Genomic DNA, 13,691 nt, shown 5'->3' on the forward strand with positions numbered 1-13,691 from the left:
CCCTGGAGTTGTTGGTTTTTAGGAACATACAAATAACAGCAAATGATCCAAATCATGTTTTAATTCCAATGTATGAAGTACTGCCATCGGGGAAGCCTTTGTGTAAAAGTAATTAATACAACAAGTCAGTTATACTAGTGTCCCATTAGCATTTTAAATGGCAAATTAACTTGAATGGCTTTTAAATCTCGGTAAATGTTACATCATGTTTTTTTGTATGTGTACAAATGTGTTGTTTGAGTCAAAGATAAATTTCCTGAAAAAGCACAAGTACAACTCAACTCATTTCTTTCCTACTATTTATGCCAATGGCTACTGTTTAGCAATGATATCTTTGTGTTCAACAGAAATAAACTTATTAAGGTTAGGAACCACTTGAGGGTAATTAAATGGTGAGCAAATATTACTGGGGTGTGAACTAATACCAGGACAATGAAATATTTAGATTTATTCTAATTTCAAATCTTTGCAAGGTTTTCTTCAAAAGTGATGATATGTTAAAGGCGGTTACCCGAGGTATTGGTTTAGCTGTCAGAATGCCAAAACATCGGGTTGTGTCCTCTGGTGGATACAGCTTCCTCCGCCGGAAGTTGAGTTCGTCAGGTAGAGGGGTGGTGAGGACCATCCCAATAACGTAAAGATAGCAAGGCTGCTCTGGCACAGGGTAACAACCCCGCAGACACTCTGGTATCTACAAAACATCATACAAGATACTGAAGACTTTCTGTATTTCTTAACACTAGAGTTTACACAAAAATAATTAAGCAGTACAATTAACTATTAGAAACTAATATTAACATGATGAAAAAAAATGTTTCTTGAGCACCAAATCAGAACATTACACTTCTGAAAAATCACTCTAAATGACTAAAAATGTGACAACACTCACGGCTTTTGGGTAGCACTGTCTCCGTTTAGTGGAGCCTGGTCTTCCTGGCACGCTTGTCTCCTCTTCATCATGCAGGTCCAGCTCCTCCTCATACTTCACAGTTTCCTTTCCCACAGGCATCAGATGATCATCCAGTTCACCTGGACAAGAACAATATGCACCAGTCAGACACTCTCGGTCTCAGAAGTCATCTTGAATAATTGGACTTCTTCGTGCTCACCAATTTTGTGGAGTTTTTCACAACAGAGAAGAGCGACAGCTTTCTCAGCCAGTCTTGCACAATTCATTACTGGCCCCTAAAGAAAAGGAGGAACAATTAGATGTCACTCCTTAACTAGCAATTAAAAATAAACTTTTTACTGATTTTGTGTTCAATATAAGAACATCAGTCTAAAGTCTTGTGCACATTGAGTGATTTTCACTCACGCTTTTTACCGATGTTTAATGCCTCATGATTAAACGCGCAAAACACCAGGTATAAAAGCATCATTTTACAAAAAAAAAGCATGTCAGACTCGTTTTTATTTGACGCGCCACATTTAAAACATGCTGACCAATGAGATTGGCACTTTTGTTAACGTGCCTTGAACTTTTAAAGTAACAGTAAAACCTGGTTTATACTTCAGCGTCAAGTGATCGGCGTGACCCAGGGAACATGCCATGCATTTATACTTCTGTGTGATGTTTGTGTTGCTTTGCGAGTTTCTTCGCTGGAGTTTTGTTTTTTGTGAATGCTACCTTAATGTACAAGTGGCTCAAACTCGCTCATTCAGAGCCAGGAACCGGCAGACCTGCAACAGTTTAAATCATAAGGTAAACACAAAACAAAACTTTACACCTGGAGCTTCGTCACTGGATTCGACACTTGTAAACACTAGCTCTCTCGCAGCTCTCGGTCCTGCCCAGTCTCGTCAGCGATACCAAGCCAACCAATCACAGAGCTTGCACCATGTGTCGTTGCGACGTGTAGCTACAATTTTAGAGAGGTGCGAGTCAGCGTCACCATCAGCCAAGGCAAAGCCTATGCAGCTGCGCGAAGGCTGCACCAGAGCTTACGCGTGCACTTGACGCAGAAGTATAAATCAGCCTTAATTAAAACTTGGTGGCGATAAAATACTGAATGGTCTAGACAAGCACATATTTCCAATGTAGCGCTGTTTGTTTCTTTGGCATCTGAACGCAAAGAGCTGCATGATAAAAGCAATAGTGACTACAAAAATGTCGACAAGAGTGAGTTGTGTAGAGGAACTGCAGATCAAATAAAATTCAAGGGCGAGTTTCATTATGTGCCTCTAATATCGGAAGTGATTTTGCATACTCAGCTTGGCTTATCTGCAGTGAAAATACAGTATAAACGCCAACGATAAGCACAAGCAAAACAAAACAGCAACTGCTTATGTGAACTATTACTGGTGTGAACCTACAGTGGTCCCACCGTTCGGTTTGGTTACGATTATCATGCCATTGATTTGGTTCAATTGGATATCTTGGTAAATTACAATGCATTGACGATGCTTTCCATAAGCAATTTGATATTTTATTTAGCAAAACAATCATTATTGTATTTAAATGTATAATTTATTAATATATTTAAATTTATATATTCTTTTGTCCTTTAATAAAAGACAGATATATGTACTGTACTTTAAATTTTACCTGTTCAAACAAAACGCTTTGTGAATGTGAACAAAACTTAAGTGCATGCACAGAACAACATGAGCTTTTAAAGCAAATAAACAAATGTAAATATTGTCCCGCTTGCTTTTTTTAGTGTTGTCGAGCGAGTTCTTAAACGCCTATGATTGGTCACGTGCTCAACAAAAAAAGCTGTGATTGGCTTAAATGGTCAGCATGACTCTGGCGTTGTTCAGCAATCTGACACAGACACTGATGTTAAACAGCCGCGGCGATCAGCTAATCAGTTATAGACGATGGGGTGGTGAAGAAAACATGTCTGGATCCACAAGTAACATTATTGTTGAAACAGCCCAGAGAAGAGATACAACGTTACCTCACGAATAAGCCAGCAGGTCAATGGGGATACAGAGAGCGAGCAACAGACTGAGAGTGAAAGACTGTCCAGCAAACTCACAAGCAGTAAAATTGTGCACAGTTATCTGTTTTTAAAGTAGTTAAAGCAATTTAATTACTCAAGGTCTCCTCCCTCGTCATAGTAAGCAACTGCCATAAAACGCAAATGTGATAAATGACGTATGTATAATACCGTTATGATTATTACTGAACCGATACTGAACTGTTTGTGTCTGCATCGTGATGCATTGAAGAAACAATTTATTTTGACACCCATATAAACTATTCCTTTAACTACTTGCAAACTAGCTTCTATGTCATATTAATGACATATGGCTGTGTTAATAGTGACATGAGGGCTGCATCCTCTGAGAGCAGAACACACGGTGGGAGACCATTTTCATTATCGGCCTCTAGTCCAATAAATAAATAAAAATTTTGTGCAGAACTCACGGTGACAGGAACTCTGAGTGGTGAGTTGATAGGTAGGAAGAGTGTGGATCGATACCCTCCGGTGTTCATCTCTACAGTTTTACACTTCGGAGCGAGATGAGTGAACGGATCACTGGGCAAGCGCGCACAATATCTGCACAACACAGAAATACATTTAACCATATGACATGACAACACTGCTGTCTTTGAATAAGGAAAATCACTGACCGGTTGACGTGCCCAATGGCAGTGTTCATGGTGACACGAGGCCCGCCGTCCTCTGAGCGCAGGACGTACGGTGGGAGAACATTGTCATCATCGGTCACAGGCTCCAGCTCAAAATCATTGCATTCAGCCGACTTCGAGCACTTATTTCGGAGGATCTGAAAGATGTACAACTCTTATAATGACACATTTTAAAATACACACATCCTCTTTCTGAAAATAGTTCTCATTGCGCCTGCTGACCTTCTCTATGGCCTTGTAGGTCTTGAGGTCTTCTTGGAAGGTTTTAGTCCGTTCGCTGTCTGCTAGCATGATGTAGTTGGAGACTGGAGCACGGGCTCGACCTTTGGATTGCACGTACGACCGGTACTCTGTCGGCAGGTCAAACCGAACGACCAAATTGCACTTTGGGATATCGACGCCTTCCTCCACAATGCTGGTTGCAATGAGCAAGTTGGTTTCATGGGCTCTGAATTTCCTCAAGACCTGGTAAGTAATGGAAATCAGAGAGAAGAGTTAGAAATACAAGCTAATAAAGTGGGCATGGACCTTTTGGTAATAAAACGTATTTTCAGTGATCTGATGTGTCAGACAAGACATTTGAATTTTTTTTAAAGAACATATGTTGCAGGGCTCGAAATTAACTTTTTTACTTGGTAGCACTGGTGCTCCCAACTTCAAATATTTAGGAGCACCAAAAAAATTTTAGGAGCACCAGAAAAAATTTAGGAGCACCCACCAAAAATGAATGAGCACAGCTACAAATTGTTTTTTAAAGGATTTATTGTATTTTAAAACAACATTAATAGGACTGACAAAAACCAGAAACAACTATCTAACTAATGCTGCGAAGACATTGATATTTGTGAGCAATAATTCCAAAAGGAATGTCTAATAATTAGGCCATAGAATATAAATGATGATAAAAAATGACAATAATAGTAACAATGAATTACATTTCTCATTATGATACTGCCTTGAATGTGCATGAATGTAGGTTATCTGCTATAAAAAGTCTGTTACTTTATGAAAAATAATTGTATAGTTTGCATCAAACAAAAATAAAGCATTGCAGTAAGAAATATTTATTTTGTACTGCTGTTTTTCTATGCATGTCAATTTAATGAATAATATTTATGCTAAAAACAAACAAAAGATTATAATAAATAATTAAATTCAATGCTGAAAGCTGCAAAGCAGTCATCAGTAAATAAATAAAAAATAATATACACCTCAAAAAAGAATAGACAAAAGAAAGTAAGTAAAGTCTCACTTCTATTACTATTTAAAAGTTTTGGTTTCAGTTTGTGTCAATTTAAAGGTTCAGTCTGAGCTGATCTTCATCTTTCTGTGTTAGTGGAAAGCAGGCGAGTCAGCCGACCCAATTTATGAGCTGGCAGCGCAAGATTCTTGCGCTAACCATCGGCGCAATACCGGTCTTTGTTATGAGCCGCAGTTTCAGTGTAAACTTAGTAAAGGCGAGCTTCTTTGGCGATGATATGTACAGTATTAGATTTGACTTTTAGCGGACATTTGCGCTGAACACAATGCAACGCATGGAGATTCGGGCGCCTTCTCCAAGAAGTGCGTACTCGAATGATCTCAGCTGGCGGATCATTATTCACCACGTGACATGTCATGATCGCTTTCATCTGCGCCTCAACTTTAGGTGGGGTTTGCAAACCTGTGTGCTTTAAGTTTTTACTCTTCAGCCGTTTGCATTTCCCGTGGTCATAAAAGCTCCTTCCCTGTCATCTGACAGCGGAATACCTTGAGTGAATGACAGCTAATATGAACCAATATAGCGGCAGGGAAGAGCGATTCAGCACGTTTTTACAAAAAATCAAAACAGGTCGCACTACAACCATTATCTGCAGTCGCACTAATGCGCCCAAATATATTATGAGGTTGCATAGATTAATTTTCGGGCGCATATGCAACCAAAATGGTCGCAATTTCGAGCCCTGTGTTGTCTTTTGAGGTTTTTTGGAAGCTTCTGACCGCAAGTATTTACACAACAAAATGCATTGCTGTCAACCTCTGGAAGTGAGGTAAGTGGAAGCTTTAACACTTTAGATCCCATTTACATCAGTATTTAGTGTCATCAGCCTGTTAATGGATTGACGAAAACACATCTTATGAGGTTTCAGGTAGAAACCAGGCCTAAGATTGCCAGATTTACTCACTTCCTCTTGTTTTCTGAACTCCACCTCCATCTGCTTGTTGCGAGGCTGGTTCTTGCCGATGCTGTGCCCTGTGATGAAGTTGCTACTGATGTAAGCCAGCTCTGGGTCTTGCTTTCCTGCCTCCTTAATAAGTCTGAAATACAACAAATAATACAATCATATTAAAAATGTTGCTTTTAATACAGCTTTTGCTGTTTCAGGTCAGCAAGATTTTGTTTAATACTGTTAAGAAAAAAATAATACTGATTTTCAGGAAGGACACAAATTTACAAAATACAGAAAATATATATATCACATTTAAAAAAAATTATATTGCAGGAAAAGAGTTGAGCAAAATCATTTATCAATTTTATCGATCATAATACCAGCCATACATGTAAAGCACAAATAATGTCCTTTAATTTGGTCACATCCAGCAGCCGTCATCCTTGAACCAATCTCAATCTTTGTAAGCTATTTGCTTTTCTGTCTGTTCCACTGCTCCATTTAGATGTTTGCTTACAGTTTCTTTTGCAGTCTGAAGTGTATCAATGCACAAAACCCCCAATTTGTGCGGTGTTATTCACTCGATTTGCGCCACAGGATATCTAATCGCATCTTTGCTATGACTTCACATGTTAATCACTCGCATTTCATCGCAATTTGATTATATGGTTTGGAATTGTATTTTTTACGAGATTATTCAAATTTTTGCATTTATTTTGTGTTTCAATTAAGAATTTTGCCGCATCGCAAAATTTTTTGACTTTTTGTTGATTTTGCATTGGATTCAGCATTTGCGCAATCACGAAAAAAACGAAGGGGTTTGATTTTTATGTAAATATTTACATTTTAAATAACAGAAATATTGAGCAGCCCAACTGTTCAATGCTTATAATAGAAAGACGTAGTCATGATACTGGAATTCAAAACCAATCAGTACTGAAATGTTGCTCGCTGTGGAGCACGTTCTTAAACAGCGCTGATTTGCCATTGTGTTCACATGCTCAACAGAAATGACTGTGATTGGTCGTGAAGGCCATTGGTTCACCGAACTCACTGCTGTTTACTGTGTGTAACCACAGATATAGAGACACTGGAGCTTTTTCAAGTCAGCTGGTTTGTCTAAGAGCTGACATTAAAGCGATATGCTGTTGAATCGTGGCATTAAAATGCTCCAGTGTCCCTTTATCTGTGGTTACACACAGTAAACAATGGTGAGCTCTGTAAACCGATGACCTTCACGGCTAATCGCAGTCTTTCTGTTGAGCACGTAAACACAATGGCAAATCGGCACTGTTTAAGAACGTGCTCCACAGAGCTTAAATGTTTGTTGGAAATTGACATTATTAAAATTTCGTTACCAATTGGTAGCAAATTCTAGTATCATGGTAACCTTAGTAAGACAAGAAAATCAGCAAGGAACATGAGAAGACTGCAATTATGGCTGCTGAAAAATAAGCTTTGCAATAACAGGATTCACTTACATTTTAAAATATTCCAAAACAGTAATGATTTTTTTTTAATAAAAATTACATTTTAATAAATTTACCAGTTTAGCCTTGTTGAAAAATTTTCTCAGAAAATGAATTTAAGTGGTGTTTCCATTGCAGAACCATTAAAACAAACATACTAAAACTATTTTTTTTAAGAAATGCCTTGTATAGTATATATTGTACAGTTTACCATTTTTTCAATGATGTACAGTACTAATGTACTGAAAAAGACTAACCTGTTTAAAACAACCGCTGTATATCGCCTTTCCACAAAGATGATTCCACAGAGGATATTTGTGAACGGCGAGGGAAAATTTGCTTCGGTTTTCTCCTTTGCCTCCGCCTCTTCGTCCTCATCATCATCTTCAGAATCGCTCCAAGAAACATAATTGTCCTGATTGCGATTGTTGTACCACTCCACACTCTCAAACTGCTGCCGTTCGAAAGGCTTGTACTCGTGGAGAATTTCCAAGAGTCTGATGACCTTGGGAGTGACAAACTTCAGGTCGAGGGAAGCTGGGGAAAAATGCTCCTCACATAAGGCATGGATTTTCCTCAGGATGGTGTCAGTGAACAACAGGAACTTGCGGTTTAGCTCTTCCTGTTCATGTTTAATATATTTCTGCAGCTCCCGAACCATGATTCCTGCAGCTTTATCTGCACACCAAGGGCCCAGCACAGTCAGCACAGCACGACAGTCATTCAGCACCTTAGAAAAAAAATAAAAAATAAAATAAAATCACATTCAAAACAACTGTAGTTTGACACAAAGTGTTCAGCCGCTTTAAAAAGATGAAAGCTAACCTGTTTGGAGATAAACGTGGGGTCTCTATCTTCTCTATGTACAGACAAGTTGCAATCGTTTAGAAAGCTGAGGGCTTCGTCCAGCTCATTTAAAAGCCTCTCCGAGAGCCCACTCTGATCTTGGTACTGTCCACAATCCAGCACCTCCTCACGCGGCTGCGACGCATACCTGGACAACAAACATACAAGACAATGCTTTATAGCAGGTGCCAATCAACATTTTTCATAATCCTATTGTATAAATCAAGGAAACTTTTGTGCTCTGCAAGCTGCAATAAAAGCAGCTATTCATTATTAAGGAAAGCAGAAGCAGCGCACCTATCCAGCACCACAAGATCAGTGGCAGTTTCTGCATTGCTCTGAAGAATCTTCTCCAGGTTCTGAATTTTCTCCTCCAAATCACAAGGGTCACATTTGCCATTTAAAATGGAAGCAGTGAGACCCAAAATGCGAGGACAGCTGGGGCAACCTTCACAAATCTGCACAGATGATTAACACCATTTAAAGGCGGTTCACACAGACACAAAAACAAAATGTATTTATTTTTACTCATCCTCTACTTGTTTTTTGAAGTTTCTTTCTTCTGCTAAACACAAAGAATGATGAAAAAACATTGCTGTTGACTTTCATAATATGTTTTGTTCTCAATATGGATGTCAATGTCCTACATTCTTTACAAAATCTTGTTTTTTGTAAGAGGATTTTTTAAAAATGGATGAACCATCCATTTATAACAGCATTATAAAGAGGAAAATCTTCTAAAGAGAATCACCTTAAAATCCATAAAATACAGGTGAATGATAAAAATATTATTGGCTATAGCCAGCATTTCAAATTTTCTATTTCTAGAGTGAATTGGAGTAGACACAATCATACAATTGAAAGCTTGAATCAGTGGTTGGTAGCAGGGTGGTGGGTGTTGTCCACCTCAAGTTCTACTTGGCAAAATCTGGTCACCCTACTATTCTGTTAAAGAGCCCCTCTTATAGGTTTTTAAACTTGAGCTTCCATGCAGTGTGTAAAACAGCTCTAAGTGAAGTTAAATATCCAACTAAGGCTTAAATCCGAAAGTGTACCATGTTTAAAACTATTGATTCATCTATAAAGAAGTCGACTCAGACTGGCCGTGCAGCGTGTGAGAGAAAGTTGTGTTTTTTTCCTACCCAAAGATGAGGCTGTAAAGAGTAAGTAGTTGAAGTTTATTTTTGCAAAACTACCTCAGCATTATAGCCCCAGCCTTGTCCTGTGTTCCTGTCATTTTTCTGACTAGTGCTTCAGCATTCTACATGCTTTCAACGGGAGATTCAGCGGCCGTTTGTTAAAGGAAGGATCAGAAAAGACTTTTGATGTATGGGACTTTGTCAGAGCTTGACATTTTTCATGGATCGGTTTCCTCCTTCATTTCACAAGTGTAAATAAGTGTGATAAAAATGGTTTCCTCCTTGTTTTCTCTAGCTTGCAAATTATGTATTTGTGTTTTGTTACTTGTAACTGCTTGAACTGTATCTAGTTAACTTTATATTCTCATATCGCGTCTAAAGCCAGGTTGCAAATGCAACGTGTGCTGCATTGTTTACGGATTTAAATGAGTTTGCAAGCTTGCAATCCACTGGCGTTTGTCATTGCTATGGCCACCACCAGCTGTTCCTAAACATGTGCGTCAGTCAAATTTCAAAATAGTTCTTTTGCCACTGTGTGGAGTAATACTGAATGCATGTCACTGTTTTACTTGTGGTTGAGAATAGCGCAATATGCTGGTGTTAAACTGCATTGCTTTAATGCACTCCTGCATTGGGCTCACACATACACTCTGCACTCTGACTACTTGTTGTTAAGCCGTAGTGCGCATTTCTCTCAGTCTCTCGCTGAACCCAGTCCACCAATCACAAAAGACTGGGTCATCGGACCAATCAGCTCAAATTAGTATCGCGCTAAGGGTTTGGAAACACATGAATTGCTGAACGAATCATATAGGAATCGTTGGGATAATTAGATAAAAATGAATGCATGTTATAAGACAATGTGTTTTTTGACCTTGCATGAAAATCAGACTGTTGTTGGAGACCCCCAAAAACAAAATATGACTTTTTTTAAATGCATAATAGGGGCTCTTTAATAATTAAAACCTTCATTCATCTTAAGAACTCAAAGATATTTCAAATGAAATCGTAGAGTTCCCTCATCCTCCATAAAAAGCAAGTTTACACACAAAAGTCCAGAAAGATACCAAAAACAATCCTCAAAACAGAACATGCATTCGGTGGTTCAACCAGAAATTTATCAAGCAACTAGAATACTTTTGTATACACATAAAACAAAAATAATGAATTCAACAGTTTGTTCCCCTCAGTGTCAGTTTAGGGACACTGCGCAGTGACATGAACAGTACCATCCCAGATGCCTGTACACAACTTTCTTTTTTTGAAACAAAGCACAGGCTCATCCTGTAATACGTCTGTATAGAAGATACTGATATGTCGTCATTTTGTTTCATGTATACAAAAATGTATATAGTTTGATAATATACTAAATAAATTACTTAAGGCATATGGTCTGTTTTGAGAATGCTTTTGGAATTTTTCTGAACTTTGAACGGGCCTAAAACCTAGTTCTTAGATTTCATGAAAAATAGCTCAAATATATGTGTTCCAAGGATAAACGAAGCTCTCAGGGGTTTGGAAAAGCATTTTTGAGAGAACAAATACTTCAGTGTTCAATATGTTACTAAATACAGTTTATCACAGCTAAAATTACAACTAATTATTCTAACATCACAACTCTGATGCCAGTTGAACGATGCTTGCATTTTTTGCATTGCACAAAAAGACTAAAATAAGACTCATATCTAATAATGAATTGTGTGTGAACTATCATTTTAATTCTTAATTCAGGAGGTGGGTTCTCATCTCTTAACATTCAGTTAAGAAAGCTTATAAGAGTGCATATGTTCAATCTCAAGGACTAAACACATTCACATTAACAATAATAATGAATTGACATCAGTTTAGCATTTCTGTAGAGTGACAGTTAAATGAGACCTCCATCATCCCTCTCTTAACACTGACAGCATGCGTTCAATGCAGTGCAATTTCACCTTCATTATTTCCCGATAAGGATGGCCAGTGATTGCAAGGTGGCATTCGTCAAAAACTAGCAGGTTGATCTTTGATAGTGGCAAGACTCCATTCTTTAAAACATGCAGGAAGATGTGGCACGTCATCACCAGCACCTGAAATTAAGGAAAAGAGATGTATGAAGAGGGCTGAAATTTTTCACAATAGAGATATTGCATGATGACACCTCATCAAGACAATTATATGAATTCACAGGCATGTTAAAAATCACACCTGATTCTCTATCATCTCTCTGTTCCACATCTCCTCGGGCCATGATGTCATGTCCTCTGACATATAGTCGCCTACTTGGAGATCAGAGTGTGTTCTTACAGTAGATGCTTGCTGAGCCACAGATGACGCTTTGATTAAAAACAGAACAAAACAGGGTTTGAGCTTGACTTCTGCATTCAGAAGAGATTAAAAATGCTTAAATTGTGTACATGGCCGACTAGATTTTTCCTCACCTGCATTCACCAGGAAAACTGTCCTCTTCCCATTCTCGCCACGAATTTGGTGGGAGAGTTCTTTGATTAGGAGCACTGCGATAAAGGTCTTCCCTGAGCCAGTATTTAAGCAGACTATAGTATTATGTTCAAGAGCTGCTTCAAGAAGTTCAACCTGTTGGGAAAGTGCAATTGGTTGAACATTTTCAGTAAAATGCAATGTACCACTTTCAATACCATTATATACCATAGTTTTAACAGCTTTCCCACTAAGACTAACTGCACATTTTCCCCTTTTATGGATTAATCTAATGATTGGAAAAACGTTAATATCAAAACAGTTTTAGCTTGAATACTATTTTGCAGGACTTTAATAGCCACTATGAAAACAACAATGGATAATTCACCTCAGAGTTTGAAAGAAGTCTGAGGTACTTATTTTTTGTGTGGCTTGCAAGTGCTCATTCTTCTTATTTGATAGCTTGAAAGTAACCTTACATTATTCTGTTCTTTATGTAATTTGCATGCATATTAGCCTAGGTATAAGCTCGTAACTTTAAACTAGCACACAGTTGGCATTACTGATTCATTGCAGCAGTTTTGCTCTGTGCAGTAGAAACGCAGCACTCAGAAGCCTTTAGGATTAATTAAGCCTAATGAATTGAAGTGCGATTAATAGTGAAATCGGCTAATCATTGCATCCCTATTGACGGTATCAGTGCATTGTACAAAAGGCGTTTTCTACAAACATATCCAAATGTTTTCAGCTGCCCGCACCACTTGCTTAATGTCACTAGGCTCACTCTCTGCGCAGCCATCAACTGCAGCTCATGCTGTATTAAAAAGACGCATGTCACTTCATAACTATATTGACCCTTTTACAACTAAACTAAATTTATTTTTAATGTATTGGCCACCAATTGAATAGCCCTGACCAATTTGGCATCTAGTATAAAGGCACTGTTCGTGCCTGGTCTCAAAGGTTTTATTTGAAAATTGTCTTTCATGTATTTTCAAGTTGATTTCATGTAGCTTATTATTTCAGCAGCTGTCCTATTCCATTTACGATGTTTCCTTTACATACAAATTAATTGCAGGTTTGAGATTGTAAGGAGCAATTAAACACTATGTCACTCCCAGGGAAATTGGCCTGTTTTGCTGCCTCATCTGCCAATTAGAGGATTAACAAGGTTAAAAAAAACTTTAAAATAGTGAATTGAATAAAATAAGTTTATGTCTGATCTGTAAACTTCTGCATTTTACTTTCTGCTCAATATATCATGTCCATATTAATGACGTAAACTTGCTTGGTAGCTCATCTGGTAGCACTTTTATTGTACATTTTTTATTAGACTGAGTAATGTTTTTTTACTCATTATACTTCTTATATGTTATTTTTTTTATAAAGCCTTTAATCTCTCGTGAGCTATTTCATTCAGTGGCGCCTCCAAATGGTGGCCAGGGCCACCCCTGTGTAAACTCTGGCCACCCCAATATGATTAAGCTGTTGATATTAATTTAAATGTACTTACAGAATTTCACAATATTTCAATTAAAAAATTAATAAATTGTCGCCACTAAATTATTGTGGATTGATTGGCGCAACTGCCGTAGCTGATTTACTGCCCCTTCTCTGATCGTTGTTGACAGCACGCACACTCCTTCAACAGACAGCTATGGCAATTATTTAGGAAACAACAATGGGTATGTTTGTCATACATGCATATCTCTACTTAAGTAATTATTCTATGCTCTTTGTTAACCTTTCTAGTTAAATACTGAACATGTTAACGTTACTTAGCAAGGCTCAGGATTAGGTAATTTTGATGATTTTGAAATTGTTTAATGTTTTCGCGTTTCTACAGAACGTTCGCTTTTGCTGATTAGGCTACTACACATTTCAAAATACAAATAAAATTAAGGGTAAAGTTCTTATAACATATGTTGTTTAGTATTGTTTGTGGGGTTTATGCACAACTTTGGGTTCATGAGATTGTACATTTTTTAATAAAAAAATCTAGCTTATTTAGCACCTCCATTGTTTTCTTTGCCAGAATTCTCAGTGATTTTGTGGATGTATTTTGCAAAAA

At 37.8% G+C, this 13,691-nt stretch overlaps 1 protein-coding gene across 8 annotated transcripts in view; it reads right to left on the bottom strand.

Annotated features, from left to right (window-relative positions):
• dicer1 (dicer 1, ribonuclease type III) overlaps positions 1 to 13,691 on the bottom strand; it is a 57,257-nt gene that overhangs the window by 28,092 nt on the left and 15,474 nt on the right. For all 8 annotated transcript variants that reach the window (XM_087288616.1, XM_087288614.1, XM_087288617.1 and 5 more), the window contains 13 exon segments: positions 11,623 to 11,776; positions 11,390 to 11,517; positions 11,137 to 11,271; positions 8,361 to 8,521; positions 8,043 to 8,211; positions 7,475 to 7,947; positions 5,764 to 5,896; positions 3,821 to 4,063; positions 3,581 to 3,735; positions 3,374 to 3,506; positions 1,110 to 1,185; positions 890 to 1,029; positions 512 to 691 (listed from right to left, as the gene is read on the bottom strand). In XM_087288616.1, coding sequence (XP_087144742.1) covers positions 512 to 691; positions 890 to 1,029; positions 1,110 to 1,185; positions 3,374 to 3,506; positions 3,581 to 3,735; positions 3,821 to 4,063; positions 5,764 to 5,896; positions 7,475 to 7,947; positions 8,043 to 8,211; positions 8,361 to 8,521; positions 11,137 to 11,271; positions 11,390 to 11,517; positions 11,623 to 11,776 — 2,280 coding nt within the window.

The sequence above is a fragment of the Danio rerio genome, chromosome 17 (genome assembly GCF_052040795.2).
Source record: "Danio rerio strain M-AB ecotype USA chromosome 17, GRCz13ab, whole genome shotgun sequence".
NCBI classification, from domain to species: Eukaryota; Metazoa; Chordata; class Actinopteri; order Cypriniformes; family Danionidae; genus Danio; species Danio rerio.